A 22,739-nucleotide genomic window follows, 5' to 3' on the forward strand; every position below is an offset into this window, starting at 1 on the left:
GAATAGTCTCAGTTAACACTTTCCTATATTATTACTCAATATAAATAAGGATTTAACAAGTTTATTCAAATCATTGTTCTTGTACTACCATGATCAGGCTATCTGTTTCTCCTCTTTAATCTTTTGACTTTTAGATAGCCCCACTGTTATTCTCTCTCTAAATCTCCAGTTTGTCAGGTAAAACTGTACATGTCACACATTTTCTTTTCATTGAGTCAACCTCTCCCTTTTCTTTTATTTGTAATCCTTTTTCTGTTTCAACATATTTTATATCAGTTGCACATATAAAGTTCTCTTCCCTTTTCTAGCATATTTTATTAAATTTATAAGTGGACAGTGCTGTATGAAGTAGCTTTCTGTATCCCACCTCTTTCAGCATAAGCAGTATATCAACACTGCAACATGGATACACCTCAATATGCATTACTTAACAGATTTCAGTTCATTTTTGACCCACTAAAAAAAAACAGCTCAAAGACACTCATGTTGCCTTCATGTTACTCTATCAGCATCTAAACTGGACAGAAGAACAATAAAAAAAACAATGAGCCAGATAAGGATAAATCAAAATAACACTGGTTAAACATTTATGATAACAAAGCCTTTTTTTCTGTTTCATTTACACTGCTTTGTCTATTGTTGAAATTTATTTATTAATATTCTTTTGCTTTCAATCTTTGTATTCTTTTAATCTATCTTCTAGGTAATTTCTCATAAGCCTTGTTTTTTATACTCTTTTCAGAAATTGAGAAAGGTGACTCTGATCCTTTTTTTTTTAAGCTCTTTTATTTGTCCTTCAGTTAACTTTTCCACCTTAGCTCTATTACTTATGCTTTTACTTCCTTAAATTCAACACCAAACATATCTGTGACAAGTGCAGATCCATTGTTTAACAGAGCTTTGGTATTGGTAATGTTTACTTGTCTTTTTCAGGATGTCATTAAATTTTCTTACTTCCAAGGATTGTCTGCATTTTCTCTTCTTCTTAATGATGGTAATTTTGGTTGGTAATTCTTTCTTATTCCTTTAAGTTTCCTAATCCCTTTATATTCTTCTTTTGATATCATTAAGCCTTCTAAAATTTCTAATCTTTTTCAATAGTTGTGTTCTCTTCTTCCACATTATCCTTTATCACTCTTGCCTTGGTATTGTAGTATTTCTTTCTTACATAATGTATATTTTCCCATTATTATTATTATTGTTGTTGTTGTTGGCATTGTGACTTTCATGTTGTTATAGCACTGCATGTTTTTACATTCTTGTGTCAAGTGTCTCAGCCCAATGATCTTAAGGCTAAAACTATTCAACATGGTTAGAAGTGGTTCAGTGCAGGGGTTAGGTTATTCCATTGAATAAAGTGGTAAAAAATCTCACATGCCTACAACTTGACTTGAGTCCAGATCATTACTTTTTACATTTAATTAAATATATTTGATCCACTAATTATTGTTCTTAGATTGAGAACTTGTCTGTTATTTTCCACATAGCAAGCATCCTTTTCTTATAAACTTCTGATGGTTCACTGCTATAGAAACACTCATTTTTCTGATGTCATTCTGAATCAATTTCCTTTTGGACCCCAATTGCAATATGCTTGTTATTGCTTAGACTGAAGTCAGCCTTTATTTAGTAGACATATGATTATATGATAGGCTGATCATGGCATACCAGTGATGACCAACCTTTCTTTTCTAGGAGTAATGTACCCTGATCTCCACTATCCAATATGTTCTCATTTTTTTAAGATGGTAAAGTGTGGTTTGTGAAAATGTTGACTTCTGTTTCTAGAAGGGCAAACGTGCAACCAGTATTGAGTGTACACTCCTAGATTTTTATTGGCTGCAGTGGTTTTACACTCTGTGCTATTATTTATCAGCATGTCATTTTTCCTTCATCCTAAAATTAAAATATCTGATTAAAAAAAAAAATCATTCAAAAAAAAATTTTTTTGACATGGCCTACCCATCAAAAATTTTTCACAAAGGCACAGGAAGGATTGCATCACTTCCCACCCAAAGGATTTTGCCCACGTGGCATTAGATTTGACAGGGAAAAATATGTTGGTTACTTTTTAAACACACCTCATATGCATGTATATATATGTAGATGGATTTATATATATATGTTTGTATGTGTTTATGTATGTGTATGTATATATATATATATATATATATATATATATATATAGTATGGAGAAGAAGGGTCTTGAAGCTTAAAGATCCTGTGAATGGACAGAGATTTAGAGACATATTACTCAAAGCTTTTCACAAAATAGAGGTGGATATAGCATCACATGATGTGGAAGACAACTGGAGGTTTCTATGAGACAACCTGTTGAAGACTACTGACCAGATCTGTGGATGGTGCAAAGTCCCCTCTCGACCCAAGGTAATGTGGTGGTGGAACAATACAGTTGACCGAGCCATTAGGGAAAAGAAACAGGCATGGAAGGACTGGAATAACCGTGGTAGCAGGAAATTGTATCAGATTGCCAGAAGGGAAGCTAGGAGACAGGTTTACTTAGCCAGAGGGGAAGCAGATAAGAAAAAATTTGCCAATGTTCTGCGTCGTAAGGACCAAAGAAGTGCTTTGTGCTGCAAGACAGCATGTGAAACAGAATTGTGATGTCATAGGAGAGAAATGTGTCCGCATGGATGATGGCTCACTTACATTTAATGAGGCTGCAAAGAGAGAGACTTGGAGACGCCACTATGAAAAGTTGCTAAATGAAGAGAATGAATGGGAGAAAGAGAGTCTGATGAATGTTGACCCAACAGTGGGATCAGCTATCCAAATTGACAGTACCTTGGTAGATAAAGCAATTAAGGGTATGAAGACAGGTAAAGCCCCTGGCCCATCAGGAATCACTGCAAAGATGCTTAAAATATCTGTCGGTGTTGGCTATAGTCTAGTCACCCATATAGTTAACCAGGTGATACATGTAGGAGTCATACCCAATGACTGGTGTAGCAGCACCATAGTCAACTGCTACAAAGGTAAGGAGATGCATTAGATATGAATAATTACAGAGATATCCAATTGGATCAGGTAATGAAAGTCACAGAGGGGGGTCATAGCCCAACTAAGTAGGAAGAGAGTGAGCTTAGGTGAGATACAGTTTGGGTTTGTGCCAGGGAAAAGCACCACTAATGCTATATTTCTGGTAAGACAGCTGTAGGAGAAATACCTAGCCAAAGAAAAACCTCTGTACCTGACTTTCGTTGACATGGAGAAAGCCTTTTGACAGGGTCCCCTGATCCCATATCTGGTGATCAATACAGAAACTAGGGATAGCTGAGTGGTTAGTGAGAGCTATACAAGCCATGTACAGGGATGCTGTCAGTAAGGTGAGGGTTGGCAACGAGTACAGTGAAGAATTTGGGGTAGGGGTAGGGGTCCACCAAGGATCAGTTCTCAGCCCCCTCTTATTCATCATAGTCCTCCAGGCAATAACAGAGGAAGTCAAGATAGGATGCCCCTGGGAGCTTCTCTATGCTGATGACTTTGCTCTAATAGCTGAGTTACTAACAGAACTAGAGAAGTTTCAGGTGTGGAAGCAAGGTCTAGAATCGAAGGACCTTAGAGTCAATCTAGTAAAAACCAAAGTCCTAATAAGTAGGAAGGCAGACAAACCACAAATCCCTTCAGGTAGACAGCCCTGCTCGATCTGTAGAAAAGGCGTAGGTAGAAACTCCATAAGATGTACCTGATGTAAGCTATGGACACATAAGAAGTGCAGCAATATCAAAGAAAGTCTAACTGGGAAGATAGATTTTGTGTGTAGCAAATGCTCAGGGGTAATAAACACTGAAAATGTGCAGAGAACAGCTTCCATCACATTCCAGGGGTAAAAACTAGAAGTAATTGATAGCTTCTATTACCTTGGTGACCAAGTCAGAAGGGGAGGTAGATGCTCCGAGAGTGTAGCTGCTAGAATAAAAATAGCCTGGGCAAAGTTCAGAGAGCTCCTACCACTGCTGGTGACAAAGGGCTTCTCGCTCAGAGTAAAAGGTAGACTATATGACGCATGTGTGCGAACAGCCATGCTACATGGCAGTGAAACATGGGCTGTAACTGCTGAGGACGTGCGTAAGCTTGCAAGGAATGAAGCTAGTATGACCCGCTGGATGTGCAATGTCAGTGTGCATACACGACAGAGTGTAAACACCCTGAGCAAATAGTTGGACATAAGAAGCATCAGTTGTGGTGTGCATGTAGTCTTGTTTTTATTGCATGCTTGCATTGCACTACCAAGCACAGCCCTATGTGCTTTAGGTAAGTGCAGTGTTTTGCATTGGTTTTGATCCATCTTTCATATTGAAAGTGCTCTACATAATCATGCATAGTGCTTAGTAGTATTATTTTTCTACATGTTGTGCATATTTGTAAGTTCTGGGGTTTTGGTTATGTATTTGTTTGCATGTTTCTTTTATTATTACCAAAACATCAATTATTGTTCTGTTTTCAGCTTTCATATTTAAGTTACTTTTATTTCCAGGTCTTTATATTTGAATTATTTCCCCATTTCTTGTAAGACATATTATCTGTTGAGATTAGGAGGCATTTCTATTTGTGGTTATCTTTGACAACAATATCTGTTTCATTAGCCTTGGTCTTCCTATCTGAATGTATTGGTACATCCCAGAGTATGTTTGCTTTCTCATACTTCTCTGATGTATACCTATACCACCTCTTATCTTCTGGTGTTTCATAATGCTGATATAACTTCCAGTGTATATAAGTTTTAACTCTTCACATCTATGAATGTATTCTTTCTTAACTTTGACTGGATGGCCAGAAACAATGCGGTTAATAGTCTCTTTCTTGTCTCCATATATTCTGCAGCTACTTAATATTCTGCTTCATTATATGCATTTGATGGGTTTATTGGTAGGGTGCTTCGATTGTGTGCTGCAATTAAGAATCTTCAGAGCTCAGACTTGTGTTTCTCAACCAGATTGTTGTTATTCTTGTTGTTGTTGTTATAATCATTATTGTTATCATCATCATCATCAACATTGCTGGTAAAATCATTACTGTGTCAGACAATACGCTTAGCAGCATTTCTTCTGATTTAACATTTTGAGTTCAAATTCTGCTGAGGTCAATTTTGCCTTTCATCCTTTTGAGATCGATATAATTGACTTCCCCAGCCCCCAAATTTGCTGGCTTTAAACCAAAAATAAGAAAGGATTGTCACTGTTGTCATTATTGTTGTTGTTGTCTTTGTCATCATTATTGTTATCATTATCATTGTTCTCGAACACATAGATCTTTTATGGTCAGGTTGTGTATAATTATGCCTCAGCTCTTGCCCACAGCTCAGAGACACAACACCTTCCTCAGAACATTAGCTATTTCAAGCACCACAGCCATCTGTGTGCTCCCTAATATATCTGGTATGCCCAAAATCTCAGGTATTGCATCCAGATTCTTTGAGACTGTTCTGAGTGCACCGACAACAAAAGGGATGATTTTGACAGTTGCTTGATGGTATTTTCTGTACTTGGCTTGCCAAATCCTGTTATTTGTCTACCTTTACTTTCTCAGTGATTTCAACTTTCTGGTCAGTAAGAACAGCAATGTCTATTATGACCTATTCATTATTATTATTATCATTATTATTATTATATTGTGAGTTTTTCTTCTTCTTTCATATTTGTTTCCATTTCTTGTTGAATGTCTTCCATTTCTTGCTAGCATCTATGCTAAAGAAACTTATTTACATGGATAGTAATCATTCTCACAGCAACAATACTCTTCTCAGTACATGTCACTTGCCAGTTAAAACAATCTCTTGCATTGCTTTCAGGGATGGTAAACCAAGGATCATTCTCAAATAATTTCAGTTCCTTTCTTGACCATTCCTAGTTCTCCTACAATCACTGGTATTGTAAGTGCCTTGAGATGTCACATTTTTTTTATTTCAATGAGCAAATCCTTATATTCTCTGAGCTTGTCAAATGGAAATAGCACACAGTTTTTAGTTGAGAAGCCATTATATTTTCTGAGCTTGTCAAATGCTGTTCAGTCTGACAAAATTCGTCCAACTACATTTTTTCCTTGGAACTGTGATAAACCTAAAATTTCTGTTTGTTCAATTTGTGTTCAGAAAAGGTTCACTTTGATACAAATATCATATGAAAGATTGTACTGTCTAACTCCTTACAAGAGTCACCACTGTTTTTGTTGTTGCTACTATTAATTGTTCACTAAACTATTCATTACTATCCTCACCTTTGATCATAAAAGTTAGGTAATGACCAAGAGTGTATGATCACAGATACGAGTGGCTGCAATGAAGTTCCTCTGAAATATCTCTGAAGTAATGTTACTTTACAGGATACATAGCTTGGAGATCAGAGAAACTCTCTAAATAGAGCCATTACTTCTCTGCATTGAGCAATCACAGCTCTGGTACTATTGACATGTGATTAGAATATCACAGGAAAGAATTGCATGATGGACTCATCAAGCTGAGCCAACCAACAAGAGACTGAGGAGTAGACCAAAAATGAGATGGCTAGATGATATCCATAGTTTCAGTTGGTTCACTTGGTAATCCAACCAGAAAGCGTAATGACAGTTGCTTTTGATAGGACCCTATGGAGGAGGTGCATGAGGATTCTACATCCCATGACCCTCGCAGAAATAGTAAGTAGAAAAATGGATGGATGGATGGATGGATGGATGGATGGATGGATAAGCTGTCTATTTTCTTCCTCCTTTTGTACAGTCAGTTGTACATTTTGATTTGGTGTTGCTTTTTTTCATTTGCTATTATAGTGTTCACATGTGTGACATATGTGTGTTTACTAGCTTTTTTGGATGTGAAAATGTAATGTGTGTAAATTAAAAAAAAATTTAGAAAGCAAATTTTCCTTATTATAGTAATTATAGTCCACTTTTGTAAATACTCCTATGAAAATTTCATTTTGCAATGCATGAATAAGTTGTATTTCAAAGAGAGAAGGAAACTGCAGAAGTCTCCACTCTACAAAGTCAAAGATGATGACAACAGTGACTACTACTACTACTGCTGCTGCTGCAATAATCATTATTATTATTATTATTATTATTATTATTATTATTATTGTTATTATTATTATTATTATTATTATTATCATTATTATTCAGTAGTCTTATTTTTATCATGTTCTTTCACTGCACTACCAAGTGCAGCTCTGTGTGCCTTGGGTTTGTTGTGGTGTTCTTATTTTCACATTATTACTATTATTATTATTATCATCATCATCATCATCATCATCATCATCATCATCATCATCATCATTATTATTTATGCACCAGGCAGCAAATCTGGGAGAGGGTGCTAGGTGATTAAATTAACTCCAGTACTTGACTAGAACTTCATTTTATTGACTCCAGAGAGAGGAAAGAGAAAATTGATCACAGTGAGATTTGAACGTAGAATTATAATGATTCCGAACAAATATTAACATTTCTGGTGACATCATGAACTTGCTCCTTGTATTAGATCCCAAACTAAGCAATCTTAAAGTGGACCATGTTTTTTTTTACTTTGTTTTTTCCTTGCTATATTGCACAAAAACGTTGCACAAATGCATAAATAAATGCATGACTAAATAAAAGTGCAGTAACTAAAGTGCATTACTATGAATTGTACCTGATCAGTAACCTAATTTTTAAGATGACAGACAAGTAATGTAAACATAACACACTTAGTCAAATGTTTGACTCCATTTTAGAAAGCACTAATTCCCCTTCAAGCTATAACTATGATTTCAGTTGAGAAAGTGTTAATTCTCTTTCAGTTTACAAAGAGTTAATACAGTTTAGAATGGGTTAATGGAGATGACTTATTAAATATTAACTACACCCTTAGGATGGTATAAAGGAAAAAAAATTCAAAACGGATATTTTTTTTTTTCAAATTGTTTCATTTAAAAAGAAATAAAGAATTTTAATTCGAAATTTTTGAATTGTCCTTTTCTTTTAAAACAAATGTACACAGACAGCATGTGCAAACATAAAAGCGTCTTTCACTAATACGGTATTTCCCCTCAGAGCAGTTTTGTCTAATCTGATGAACTGCTTTCAGTTAGTATTGTTAGAAACAAATTAAGGACAGTGAATTAGGTAAGGAGCTTATGAGGGAGGAGTAGATTAGTACACATTCTTATCTAAAAACTTAAATAAAGCTGAGATATGACATAAGTAATGAGATGTGATGCAATTCAGTTTTGCCTTTAAGGAAATAAGAATTCAGTTTGATTTAAAAGGGAATTTTAGCTTCTTTTCATAATATCAAAATTAATATTGGTTTATAGTTATTAGACATCTAAATTTTGGTCAGAAGACTGGTCTATCTACAATATATCTAACACGCAATGGTTATTAAGAAAATTTGCTTATAGTAAAAAGTGGTGATAATGATACTGTTATAGATAGGTACTATATATACATATACATATATATATAGATAGATAGATAGATAGATAGATAGATAGATAGGTAGACCGACCGACAGACAGACAGACAGTTACATAATATACATTATAATAATACATATGTATATATATATATATATGTGTGTGTGTGTGTGTGTGTGTGTATATGTTTCTATGTCAGTGTTTGTCTCCCCAACATCGCTTGACAACCGATGCTGGTGTGTTTATGTCTCCGTAACTTAGCGGTTCGGCAAAAGAGACCGATAGAATAAGTACTAGGCTTACAAAGAATAAGTCCTGGGGTCGATTTGTTCAACTAAAGGCGGTGCTCTAGCATGGCCACAGTCAAATGACTGAAGCAAGTAAAAGAATATACATGATATTATATACATATACATACATACATACATACATACATACATACATACATACATATATATATATATATATATATATACCGGAGTAAGCACATGAAATGTGCAACAAGGTGGAAAAAAGAGTACTCAAATACCAGAGGTAGAGTAATATGCTTTATTTAAAAGCAGCAGAAATATAACAAAAAACTGTTACTCTGAGTTTCACGTTCCCGTTCATCGGACAGTTTTGTTTGCATGGCATTCAGTTACTCAACAAATGAAAAATGCATTAAATACTACAAAACATACACATAGGACAGACACAGAAGGACCCTAATTCTTCATCACTTATCGGCCAAAATACTAATACTCAGTTTCGTGCCTTTAACAATAAGACTGAGAACTTTGTTTATCGGCAGCACCCACAAAATTTGAGGAGAATTAGGGCTCAAGCAAATAAAACAATACAGGGTGAATGTACGAAAGTAAACAAATGTAATTTGAAACAATAGATGAAGATGGAATAAATACAGCTTTTGGCCAAACACAAGAGTGATGGGTAATACCTATCATTAAAGGCACAAAACTGAGTATTAGTATTTTGGTCAATAACTGATGAAGAATTAGAGTCCTTCTGTGTCTGTCCTACATGTATGCTTTGCAGTATTTAATGCAATTTTCATTTATTGAGTAACTTAATACCACACATCCCGACTTTTTTATATATTTTTTGTGACTCTATCTTTTTTTTCTTTCTCTCTCATCTTTTTCTAGCATCCCAACTTCCACTCTCCCTCTCTCTCTTGTCTTCTCACTCTTAACTATAGACTTTCTCCCTTCTTTCCTTCCTTCTCTGTTCTCTCTGCTGCTCTCTCTCTCTCTCCCTCTCTCTCCCCCTCTCTCTCTCTCTCCCTCTCTCTCTCATCCTCCTTCCCTTCTATCTACTACTCACATGTGTCCCGTGACTAATTTTCTCATCTCTCTGCCTTTTTGCCCCCCCGGATGCTTGGCTTGCCGGTCAACGTCTTCTCCTCTCTTGCTATTTCTCTTTATATATTCATTGAGGATTTCTTCTTGGTATTATCCACCACCCTCATGTTTGGCCGAAAGGCTGTATTTATTCCATCTTGGTCTACCATTTTAAATTGCATTTGTTTACTTTCATACATCCACCCTGTATTGTTGTTTGCTCAAGCCCTAATTCTCTTCAAATTTTGCGGGTGCTGCCGATATATGAAGTTCTCAGTCTTATCATTAAAGGCACAAAACTGAGTATTAGTATTTTGGTCAATAACTGATAAAGAATTAGAATCCTTCTGTGTCTGTCCTAGTGAATGTTTTGTAGTATTTAATGCATTTTATATATATATATATATATATATATATATATATATATATATATATATATATATATATATAGGGTTGTCCGGAAAGTTCGTGCCAATTTTTAAAAGAAAGAAAAAGGTCAATAAATACTTGCCATTACATTTTTAATCAACCAAATATGAACCATTTTGTCTCCATCTTTTCTTTAACATGAAAATACCCTCTTTCCAGAATTGAGGTGGTTTCATGGTAAATAAGTTGAAAGTAAAGCTGCTATAAATTGGCACAAACTTTTCGGACAACCCAATATATATATGCAAGAGTTAAGGAATTGAGTAGATAAGATCCGGAATCTTATCTACTCCATTCCTTCACTCTTGCATACCCGGCAACACTGGTCGTCTACCGTGGAATATAAATAGAGCTTATTTCTTTTTATTGTAATTCAATACGAAAAAATCCACAACCTTCTGCCTCAATAAACGACTATTTTCCTTGAAAGTTGTTTTATTTGTATTTATTACTGGTTGCTTGAAGCTAACTTTCTTTCTACACCTCAATCCTTAGATCTTATATTTATATATATATATATATATATATATAAATGAAATCGAAATCGAAATCGTAATTGAACCAAATTCGATGACTGGCACCTGTGCCAGTGGAACGCTAACAGCACCGTCCAAGCGTGATCATTGTCGGAGTAGCTGTCTGGCTTCCTTGCCAGTGGCACATAAATAGCACCAGTTGAGCGTGATCGTTACCAGCGTCGCCTTACTGGCACTTGTGCTGGTGGCACATGAAAAAACATTTGAGCGAGGTTGTTGCCAGTGCCACTGGACTGGCTCCTGTGCAGGTGGCACGTAAAAAAAACACCTTTTTGAGCGTGGCCATTGCCAGTACCGCCTGACTGGCCCTCCAGCCGGTGGCACATAAGAGCACCCACTACACTCTCAGAGTGGTTGGCATTAGGAAGGGCATCCAGCTGTAGAAACTCTGCCAGATCAGAGTGGAGCCTGGTGCAACCATCCGATTCGCCAGTCCTCAGTCAAATCATCCAACCCATGCTAGCATGGAAAGCGGACGTCAAACAATGATGATGATGATATATAAGCATCTTCAGTGTTGTATAGGTATTTGTGAGAGTTTAAGGTGATGTAGCTGAGATATATTATGTATAGTTATGATACCACCTATGTGAATGGACTCTCCAGTCTTATTGATTTGTAGTTTGGAATTTGAAAGGGTTGCAATATGTGGAACATCATGCAAGCTAACATATGTTTTGTTTGTTTTATTATTTTTTGGAGTTTTTTTCCCACTTCTATGAAAATGTTTCCAGGCCATTAGTACTGCTGTAGTCTTTCTTCATTTGTGTTATGTTTACAAGGTTTCTCATAAATAGCATTATAATAAGAGTTTCATTCAACATACCTTAGTGTTGAAGTTCCATCATTCAATCAACATTCAAGTCATGATCATAATGTCTTCTTTTTTTAGCATATTATATTCATCACTAATTTATCTACTGTATTCACCATTTGTAAGCTAATAGGGGAATGGTAAAAGCATCTGCATGATTGTTTCACCTTCAAGAAATGACAGTCAAATTTCCTTCAAAGTTTACCATAGGAAATTACTTCATAATTGGTCATGGTATGGTAAAAGCTTTAGAAATATAAACAGATATTCTCAAAATTTAAGACATAGAGGGGTTTCTAGGGTATTCAAACACAATTTTACTTTCATTTTTGCATATAGAATAAAATTAAAATGTATTGAATTAAAACTGGTGACTCTTTTTTTGATACCGCAGAAGGGTGTATTTGAGTGAATCAAGCTCAATAAATCAAGTACTTGCTTTATTAACCATAGAATGCATTGTCTACCTTAACAGAATTTGAACTCAGAACAATATTACATCCAGATATCATAAAATATTTTTACCAAATGTACTGCCCTTGTCTTAGACTGTAAGTACAACACTTATTGGATGATAGTGACATCTCTTGAAGATTTAATCATGTAATATATTAAAAGGTTCGCAAAGTAGATCACATCTCTTTTCAAGATATGTGTACAGAAGCTTTTGAACTCAGTTATGTGAGGTTATAGAACCCTCATACCTATTTGAAATTTTCTTAACTGTATTGTCTATTCGCAGTTAAATGGACAAAGTCAGTATTTTGAATATGGACACAGTACAGTACTACTGATGGGATACAAATCATGGGCCCTAAATCATTTGAATGATACTCTTACCAACTCATCTAAATGCAATTGTCTTATTTAGAAACAAGTCCAATTGTTACAGAGCACCATTTACCAAGATACCCAAGAATTCTACTTGTGTTTATTTTATTGACTTTTAAAAGATGAAATACAAAACTAAACACTGTAGTAATACATGTCACTTGGGTATTTACTGTTCAAGCCATCTACATCTTTATTCCATTCCTTTCATTTTCACTCATCTCTTTTTCTATCTTTCTGGATAGATTTTATCCTTTGCAGTCTCCTCATTATTTATAACAAGAATAATGACAGTAATTTTTTTTCTTTTTCATTTCCAGGATCAGACCGATGTACCAGCTGGTGTATCACCTACTGTTGCCATTGCTGGAGCAACACAGTCAGGTGGTAGTTATTTAGCAGATGCTATGTCCATCACTAGCAATGAAAGCACTAATGAGTCTATGACAGCAGAGGAGAACAAGCTGAGAGGATACTGGAATCGTCGACTAGATTTCATGCTCTCATGCTTAGGCTATGTGATTGGTCTTGGAAACATCTGGAGGTTTCCTTATTTGGTACATAGGAATGGTGGAGGTTTGTAATTCATTGATATTTTTTAAATTGAAATATTTTGGGGAAAGGAATGACTAGTATAAGTTTGCTGCATGTACAGGTGTGGCTGTGTGGCTTAGAAGCTTGTTTTCCAAACATGGTCATCTTGGATTCAGTCCTACTGCATGGCATCTTGGGCAAATGCCTTCTACTATAGTCCCAAGCTGATTAATGCCTTATGGGTAGATTTGGTTGCTGAAAACTGAAAGAAGCCCATTATAAGCTGTGCATAACACCCACGTACACGTGACCATTCCAGACATGGAAATTTTATTTTGTACATATAACTATAAACATTTGACAACCATGAAAAAGTTATGTAAGAACCTCCATTCTTAAACGCTTTTTATAATTACTAATATTTTTCCTGGAAGACTTTTAAAACCAAAATAGATAAAACATGAAAATACCATATACTTTCTTGCTTTATTCTATCACTATTATCATTATTATTGAGTGAGAGAACAGCACATGTCATCAAAGTGACACTGGGGTACAAATATACAAAGCCCAACATACCCATCATGACTACCCATCTGATAAGGGTACACCAAGCACATGTATCACAACCATGTGTACATGACATGGAGGTTTCATATCAAAATAAACACTGCATGACATTGTAGGTGGAGTCCAGTTAGAATCTTCTTTAGGTCAAGTAGCCCATCCTACTCAAAAGGTCCCTGAATAAGGGTTGTTTAAGGATGTTGAACAAAACACCCATGTTTTCAGAGGTGGAAGAATTCCACTCAAGACATGACTATAATACTCCCTCACTGAATTCTGCTCATGATCAGTGATGCACATATTGTCAACCACTAAGGGTTATGCTCTACTGGTTAAGGTCAAACAACTGACAAGCAAATCTGTGGTATTGAGCAGAATATTTGCTGTAGCCCATCTTTTATACCAAGACAAAACATTTACATGATAGCACTTCCAATCAGTTAGGATCTGAAGCCACGAGAGCCAGTGCCTGGTATTGCATCAGGGCTATTATTATTATTGTTGTTGTTGTTGTTGTTGTCATTGTTGTTGTTGTTGTTTCATGATCTTACAATATTCCAAATACATTTCTTTTAAAAACTTATATTTGTACCTAAAGATATTTTTTTGTTTTTTTTTACATTCAGGGGCTTTTTTTATCCCTTATGTTATCATGTTGATATTTTGTGGAATTCCATTGGCCTATATGGAACTTGCTTATGGTCAGTATGGAAGTCTTGGTCCAATAACAGTTTGGAAAGCAGTACCATTTTTCAAAGGTTTGTAACTTTTATAAAGCTAAATTACATATGAGTCATGTTTCATGATATGAGTCATGTTTTTGAGAAAGCACTGCCCCGTTGTTATAAATATGCAGTTTAGCTCTTTTTTAAAAAATTCCATTTAAGCTCAGCAAAGGTCCCATATAGGAAGCTGTAGTCTTGGAAACCAAATTATACTTAATATTGGATTAAAATAAAGAGTTACAAGAGAGATTGCATATGATAGTCAGTAGGTACAGGTATGGTTGTGTAGCTAAGAAACTCGCTTTGCAATCATATAGTTTCAGGTTCAATCCTGCAGTGTGGCATCTTGGAGGAAGAGTTTTTTACTATAGCACCAGGCAAACCAATGCCTTGTGAGTGAAATTGATAGATGGAAACTGTGTGGAAGCCCATCCTGTGTGTGTGTTTTCATGTTTGCCCCCACCACCATCACCAGAGCCACTTGCACTTGAACAATGGTGTTGGCTTGTTTACATTCTCATAACTTAGTTGTTTAGCAAATGAGACTGACAGAATAAGTACTAGGCTATTTAATAAAAACAAACTTAATACTGTGGTCAATTTAGATTATTTACATTATTTACAATTGATGGATATTTGTCCTCATCTTGATTGTTGTTAGAACACAACGTTTCGGCTGATACATTTGAGTATCAGATTAAATGCCTAGTAGGTATTCTGACTCTGTGTTCTGAGTTCAAATCCAGCCAAGGTCAACTTTGCCTTTTTTCTTTTCAAATGATAAGTAAAGTATCGATCCAAGGTTCTCAGTGTGTTATTATTTCAGTATCTCATCTGGAATATCATTATAGTGAAGTAATTTCTTCCAAGTTGAGTAACAAAAAGGGAAAAAGGAAAACAGCACCAAACTTAAAAGAGGTTGCATCCTTACTAAGTATCGGATCAAGCTAAAGTTACAAATGCTCAATACCAATGATAAAGGTGATTATTAGTATGGTGGTGGTGGTGGTGGTGGTGGTGGTGGTATTGGTGGTGATGTAGTGGAGTGTGTTGGTGGTGGTGGTATTGGTGGTGATGTAGTGGAGTGTGTTGGTGGTGGCTGTGGTGGCAGTGTCAGTGGTGGTGGTGGTGGTGGTGATGGTGGTAGCAGTGTGGTGGTGGTGGTTGTGGTGGCAGTGGTGGTGGTTGTGGTGGCAGTGGTGGTGGTTGTGGTGGCAGTGGTGGTGGTTGTGGTGGCAGTGGTGGTGGTTGTGGTGGCAGTGGTGGTGGTTGTGGTGGCAGTGGTGGTGCTGATACTGCTGCCATTATCAAAGACACAACAGCCACAGCTGATACCACTACTGCCATCACTGACACTACTGACTACAGTTTCACTCCATTCCTCAGATACAGATTTCATTTATTTGTGCCCCTCTAAGAAATAACTAATTTTTAACTGCCACAGTTTCATAAATGTTGTTTTCTTTTATTATTATAAAGTATAATTAACAATAGTTTTTATTTACCACAGGTATTGGTTATGGAATGGTGTTGGTATCAGCAATGATAGCTATCTATTATACAATGGTGACTGCTTGGGCTTTCCATTTTCTCTTCTCTTCAATGACTACAATGCTTCCATGGAGAAGTTGCTCTAACAGTTGGAATACAAAATGTATGTCTTCTTAAACTTTTCTTCTTTAAGAAATTGTTTCTCTTCTTACATTTTTTTTTTTTTTTTTTTTTTTTTTGCATTTACAATAAAAGATGTTATTAAATTAGGCAAAGCAGATGGTGTTCTTCTCTCGCCGTTGGTTATGGCAAATGAGGTCGTATGATGGATGAAGCTGAAAGGTTTGTGGACTGATATCCCCCTTTGGTTAAGCCCTTATAAACTTTTTCAATTTTCCACTTGGAAAAGGAAAGTTAGTGTGAAGAGGGATGTGCTCTCACACAGTGAATTTATCAAAAGGTGTGTAACTGTGGAAAAATGGTTAGAATAAATGGAACTACTCCAAGCATGTGTCAGTATATTGGAGAATAACAGTTAGGTGGTCTATGTGGTCAGACTGATCCTGGATCTGTGCAGTTCCTTGATTGGCTCCAGTTGGATACTCTCTTCTGTCATGAAGACTGCATTATCATACCTAATGCACTTACTATAATAGAAATTGTTTCTGTTTTTAGATTCCACATTCTAGTTACCTCTATTTCCAGGTCTTTGTATTTTCAAAGTTTCTCCATTTCTTTTAGAGAAACATTGTCATCTGTTGGTATTGATACATTGATTAGAAAGCATTTTTTTCTCTGTGAATTCTGACAACTATATCCATGTGTGTATTGGCATATGCCAGAGTATGGTTACTTTCTCATTTTCTTTGACCTTTTCTGGTGTGTGCCTATAACATCTTTTTTCTGTTGTTATTCCATAGTGTTGGCATAGCTTCCTGTGTATATAGGTCCCAACTCTGTCATATCTGTGAATATATTCCTTCTTAGCCAGGACAGAGCAGGCAGAGACAATGTGATTTATTATTTCTTCTCTGTCGCCACATATTCTGCAGTTACTTGTATTTCTTTTCATTACATGTTTTTGGTGATTTCTGGTGGGAAGGCTTTGATCTTGTGTTGTTGTTGTTGTTGCTGTTATTATTATTATTATGAAACAAGTGAACGATATTTCAAAATTCTGTGTGTCTTTTACAAGTTCAAAGATAGGAAACACTGAAACATTCAAAATTAAACCGGAATAACAGCATTTCTTTCCCAGTAAAATGACATCATCAGTCTTTGGTCTTTCACAAAAGGAAGCAGAAAGAAGAAAAGAAAGAAAAAAAACAAAAAGAAAAAAAACAAGAAAGAAAAGAATTGGAGAAAAAATTATTCATTCTTTTTGTTTTTTTCTTTCTTTCCTTCCTTCTGCTACCTTTTATGAAAGACCGAAGACTGATGACATCATTTTACTTGGAAAGAAGCACAGTTATTCCCGTTTAAATTTGAATATTTCAGCATTTCCTATCTTTGAATTTAGTTTAATTTTAAATTTTTGAACTTGTAAAAGACACATGGAGAGTCAAAATATTGTTCATTCGTTTCATTTTCGTTTTAATAAACAGTCAATCTCTATCATTATTATCATTGTTTTTATTATTGTTATTGTTGCTGTTCTTCTTCTTCTTATTATTATTATTATTATTTAATTATTTATCTATTTTTATTATTATGTTTTTTTATCACACTGTATGCAATATTTTCTGAATGACTTAGCCTGTTTTTATCATTATATTTCAGATTGCAAAACTGAAAAATATCACCTGCCAAATTGTTCGGACATCATGAACAACACAAAAGAACAGGAATTGAACTTGGCAAATATTTCCGTCTCAACTAACTGTATGTGGAATGCATCTTTCTCATTGTTTGCTGAAGGTTCCTCATCAGGAAGCTTGGAAGCCAATGTCACGTTCAAGACTCCCAGTGAGGAGTATTTTTAGTAAGTTCAGGCTTAGTTTTGATTATCTCTTGTTAATTGAACCAAATTAGAAAATTACAGCTGAACTTATTTTGTTCTTACAAAGTCAACAATAGTGAGATCCCTTGACACTTCACTATAAAATCCAAGTATTATTCCAATTTCTCTTTTTCTCTTTCATCTTATATGTATGTAAACATGTACATATACAGAGAAAGTCATGCACACTCACTCACACATCACAGGATTCAGTATAGTATCCATTTCCAGTTCTACTCACAAGGTATTAGTCAACCCAAGGCTATGGTAGAAGACACTTGACCACAGAGCCAGACAGTAGGAATGAAACCTAACCCTTTAGCTTTCAGATTATTCTGTCAAATGTACTCTTTTACTCTTTTACTTGTTTCAGTCATTTGACTGCAGCCATGCTGGAGCACCGCCTTTAGTCGAGCAAATCGACCCCAGGACTTATTCTTTGTAAGCCTAGTACTTATTCTATTGGTCTTTTTTGCCGAACCACTAAGTTACAGGGATGTAAACACACCAGCATCGGTTGTCAAGCGATGGTGGGGGGACAAATACAGACACACAAACACATATACACATATATATATACATATATATACACGACGGGCTTCTTTCAGTTTCCGTCTACCAAATCCACTCACAAGGCTTTGGTCGGCCCGAGGCTATAGTAGAAGACACTTGCCCAATGTGCCACACAGTGGGACTGAACCCGGAACCATGTGGTTGGTAAGCAAGCTACTTACCACACAGTCACTCCTGCGCCTTGTTTTGATTATTTATTCACATTGTCTTGATTTAATCATTCGTTGTCTCATAGCTTTATGATTTCAATGATGTGATTGTTTCTTTTTAGAATGACATTGTAAAATAAGGTAAGTGTGAGAGGCCAGGTCTGGCTGATTTGAACATAAAACAGGTAGAATATTTTGGCCGGATATGGCTAGTTAAAACACTAAAGAATTAAACTAGGCAGTTGCAAAGCAAACTTAACCACATAGCTGTGTGTGTGTGTGTGTGTGTGTGTGTGTGTGTGTGTGTGTGTGTGTGCATGCAGCCTACACACAGTTTGATCTGTGTGACATTCACTTCATTTGTTGACATCTGGAGATTACAATGATTTTGGCATCTTGCAGTATTGCTGCCTTCTGTTGTGCCAAACAGCATAAATGCTACCAGTAAACATTTGGGCTTTTTATTTCTTTAATTATTTATTTCCTTGGTATTTTGCTGAAATACTGAAGAAGTGAGCTGCTGATTCACTGAAACACGTGTATATTGAAATATAAGAACATCAGTAACCTGACTTCTTTTAATTATATGCCACTCAGACTTTGCACTTATGTTTACTTTCCAATATGTTGATTGAATTCATTATACATAAGATAGAGGAGTTTAATGTGGAACCAATCACTGAGCTCTAAACACACTAGTATGTTCTGAGTTCAAATTCTGCCAAAGTTGACTTTGCTTTTCATCCTTTCAGGGTTGATAAAATAAGCACCTGTTGAACACCCTCTCTGAAATTGCTGGCCTTATGTCAAAATTAGAAAACAATTATTACTTACAATATTCTAAAATTCACATAAATTTGTATGTTGTTTTCTTACCTTTTTTTTAGCATTACATTGAATCTCCTCTTTTAAAATATTTGTTATTACAGTATATGGGTTTTAAATACAAGTAAAAGTATAGGCCAACTTGGTACCATTCGCTGGCAGTTGGCTTTGTGTCTCCTTCTTTGCTGGGTAATTGTCTTTTTATGTGTCTTCAAAGGAATTAAATCTTCTGGGAAGGTATGTATAAAACATTTTTGAAGAATTTCATAAACTTTTAAGATTCTGTGAAATAGTTAATTTTTAGAACATTGGATCTTGAATCACATCACATGACACTATAAATAATAGCATGTAAATATTAGGTTGAAAAACTCTTTTAGATAGAAAAAGTTGGAGGCTGTCATGTCAGCAGGAGACGTGGGTTTATATCCTGCAGGCATCCTTCAACTTTTTTCTGTCCCAAACGGTTTTTCAACCCAATATTACATACTATTATTTAGAGCTTTATAAAGATTGTGAGCTGGCAGAATAATTACCATGCCGAATAAAATACTTAGTGACATTTCTTCCAACACTTTACATTCTGAGTTCAAAATCTGTGGATCAATAAATTAAGTATCAGGCAAGCATTGGGGTCAATGTAATTGACTATCCCTTCCCACAAAATCTCAGGCCACATGGCTGTAGTAGAAAGGATTATTTATTGCTTTATGTGCTTCAAGATTCACTATTCCAAGAGAGAATTATACTTATTTTTGTTTTGGTATGTGTGCGTATGGTGGAGGGAGACTTTTTTCTTTTATTATTATTATTATTATTCTAAAACATTTTCGTCTGAGATGATTACATTATCTTCATATTTTAACAGAAAGCGATAACAATGAGGCAAACATGGTACATTATATAAATATTGAACACTATCTGTTCACAAATCAGGAGTTTAAAAATGCTGCTAGTATTCCAGATCCATTGTATATCAGGCCAAATCACTTTATCCTACATCTAGAGATGATCACCTCTTGATAGGGGTCTTTGATCACATAAGATCAAGTAATCGATGCTACTAATTGCATGAATATGTGATGAATATTTGTCCTTTTTATGATTATAATAATAATAATAATAATAATAATAATAATAATAATAATAATAATAATAATAATAATCACCCTTTATACTATAGGCAGAAGGCCAGCAATTTTAGGGATGGAGATAAGTCAATTACACCAACCCCAGTACTTGACTGGTACTTATTTTATCAACCCTGGAAGGATGAAAGACAAAGTCAACCTAAGCAGTATTTGAACTCAAAATATAAAGAGTTGGAAGAAACACCACTAAGCATTTTGCCCAACACATTAAATGTTGTGCCATTTCACTGCCTAATAATGATGATGTAGTAGTAGTAGTAGTGGTAGTGGTAGTAGTAGCAGTAGTAGTAGTAGTAGTAGTAGTAGTAGTAGTAGTAGTAGTAGTAGTAGTAGTAGTAGTAGCAGTACTAGTAGTTCCCATTCACATATATGACAGACTTATTACAAGGGTAAATCAAAAACACGTGGGGATGTGCGACAAAGTTAATATAAAAACAAGAGGAGGGCAACCTCTCTAGTATCGGTGCCATTAGAAAATGTTCCTAGTACATTTTGTAAAGTGGTTGGTATTAGGAAGGGCATCCAGTGATAGAAACCAGGCCATCTTTACGATTTGAGTTCAAATTCTGCAGAGGTCAACTTTGACTTTCATCTTTTCAGGGTCAATAAAATAAGTACCATTCAGATACTAGGGTCAATGTAATCAACTTTCCCCATCCACCAAAATTTCAGGCCTTGTGCCTTTGGTAGAAAGGATTATTATTAAAGCAGTGAGGTGGCAGAATTGTTAGCATGCTGTGCAAAATGCTTAGCGGCATTTTGTCCATCTCTACATTCTAAGTTCGAATTCTGCCAAGGTCGACTTTGCCTTTCATCCTTTCGGGGTCAATGAATTAAGTACTAGTGAAACACTGGGTGTCGATATAATCAACTAGTCCCCTCCCCACAAATTTCAGGTCTTGCAACTATAGTAGAAAGGATTATTATTATTATTATTATTATTATTATTATTATTATTACTGAAGATGTCACACAATTATCCAATATTGTGACGCTGTGGATTGAAAATATTGTGTCTGCTGGGGGATTGTACTTATTACTTCCACCTTAGTGAAGGCAGAGGTATTGTTTCCAGTCACGTTTATTTATTTGTCAGTGGACAAGATATCTCAAGAACCGTTGGATGGATTTGGATGAAACATTCAGGGATATTTGGCCTTGTGACTAGCTCAGTCTTGTTAGATTTTGGGATTGATCCAGTGAGATGGCAGAATTGTTAGCATGTCGGAGTAGATGCTTAGTAGCATTTCTTTTGACTCTTTACATTCTGAGTTCAAATTCTGCTGAGGTTGATTTTGCCTTTCATCCTTATATGGTTGATAAAATAAGTACCAGTTGAGTATTGGAGTCAAAGTAAGTGATTAGCCCCCACCCAAAAAGAAATTACTGGTTTGTATCAAAATTTGAAAAATTGAAACCATTATTATTATTATTATTATTATTATTATCATTATCATTATCATTATTATTATTATTATTATTAGTAGTAGTAGTAGTAGTAGTAGTAGTAGTAGTAGTAGTAGTAGTAGTAGTAGTAGAATCATTAGCATGCTGGGCAAAATGCTTAGTGGCATTTCATCTGTCTTTATGATCTGAGTTCTAATTCCACCTAGGTCGACTTTGCCTTTCATCGTTTCGGAGTCAGTGAAATAAGTACCAGTTACACACTGAGGTTGATGTAATTGACTTGCCCATTCCCCTAAAATTTCAGGCCTTGTACCTATAGTAGAAAGGATTATTTTCATCATCATCATGATTATTATTTCTTTATTAGAAGCATGGTGGCAATGACAACCAGCATTTATCATCAACAAGCATAAAAGAAAAATATTATAACCTAAAGCTTGTTCTTTTGACCTCTGGGAATTGTCTTAAATTACCTTCAAAACACCATAATCCACAAATGGAAACTACAAATACACTTAATCTGTAGAACAAACTATTACAATTTTTGTTACGTCTTTCCTTTTGTTTTTATTTTCTAGGTTGTGTACCTAATTGTGATATTTCCCTATATCATTATGTTTGTACTGTTGATACGAGGAATAACAGTAGATGGCCATCTTGAAGGAATAAAATTTTACCTCACACCAAAATGGGAGAAGTTGAAAAAAGTCCACGTCTGGGGCGATGCAGCAGCACAGGTGTTTTTCTCCCTTTCACTGTGCTGGGGAGGACTGTCAACACTTTCCAGTTACAACAAATTTCATAATAACATATACAGGTAAGGGGATTTGTTTTCCTTGAGATATATGGCCACTGAGCTTATTCAGAGCTTAGTTGGATTATTTCAATCCACTTGCATCATATTCTAAGTTCAAAGCCTACCAGAGTAAACACTATTTTGTCATTTTTCTGGAT

At 35.4% G+C, this 22,739-nt stretch overlaps 1 protein-coding gene across 8 annotated transcripts in view; it reads left to right on the forward strand.

Moving 5' to 3' along the window:
- Nucleotides 1–22,739, forward strand: part of LOC106884368 (uncharacterized) — a 282,032-nt gene that overhangs the window by 226,723 nt on the left and 32,570 nt on the right. For all 8 annotated transcript variants that reach the window (XR_016242143.1, XR_016242144.1, XR_016242145.1 and 5 more), the window contains exons 14-19: nucleotides 12,685–12,940; nucleotides 14,092–14,223; nucleotides 15,701–15,844; nucleotides 17,461–17,662; nucleotides 19,332–19,464; nucleotides 22,364–22,602. Coding sequence is in view for 5 of the 8 variants with exons in the window: in XM_089353296.1 (XP_089209422.1) it covers nucleotides 12,685–12,940; nucleotides 14,092–14,223; nucleotides 15,701–15,844; nucleotides 17,461–17,662; nucleotides 19,332–19,464; nucleotides 22,364–22,602 (1,106 nt within the window). In the remaining 3 variants the exon portion in view is untranslated. The remainder of the gene's footprint in view (nucleotides 1–12,684; nucleotides 12,941–14,091; nucleotides 14,224–15,700; nucleotides 15,845–17,460; nucleotides 17,663–19,331; nucleotides 19,465–22,363; nucleotides 22,603–22,739) is intronic.

Source organism: Octopus bimaculoides, chromosome 1 (genome assembly GCF_046866305.1).
Source record: "Octopus bimaculoides isolate indiv1 chromosome 1, ASM4686630v1, whole genome shotgun sequence".
Taxonomy (NCBI): Eukaryota; Metazoa; Mollusca; class Cephalopoda; order Octopoda; family Octopodidae; genus Octopus; species Octopus bimaculoides.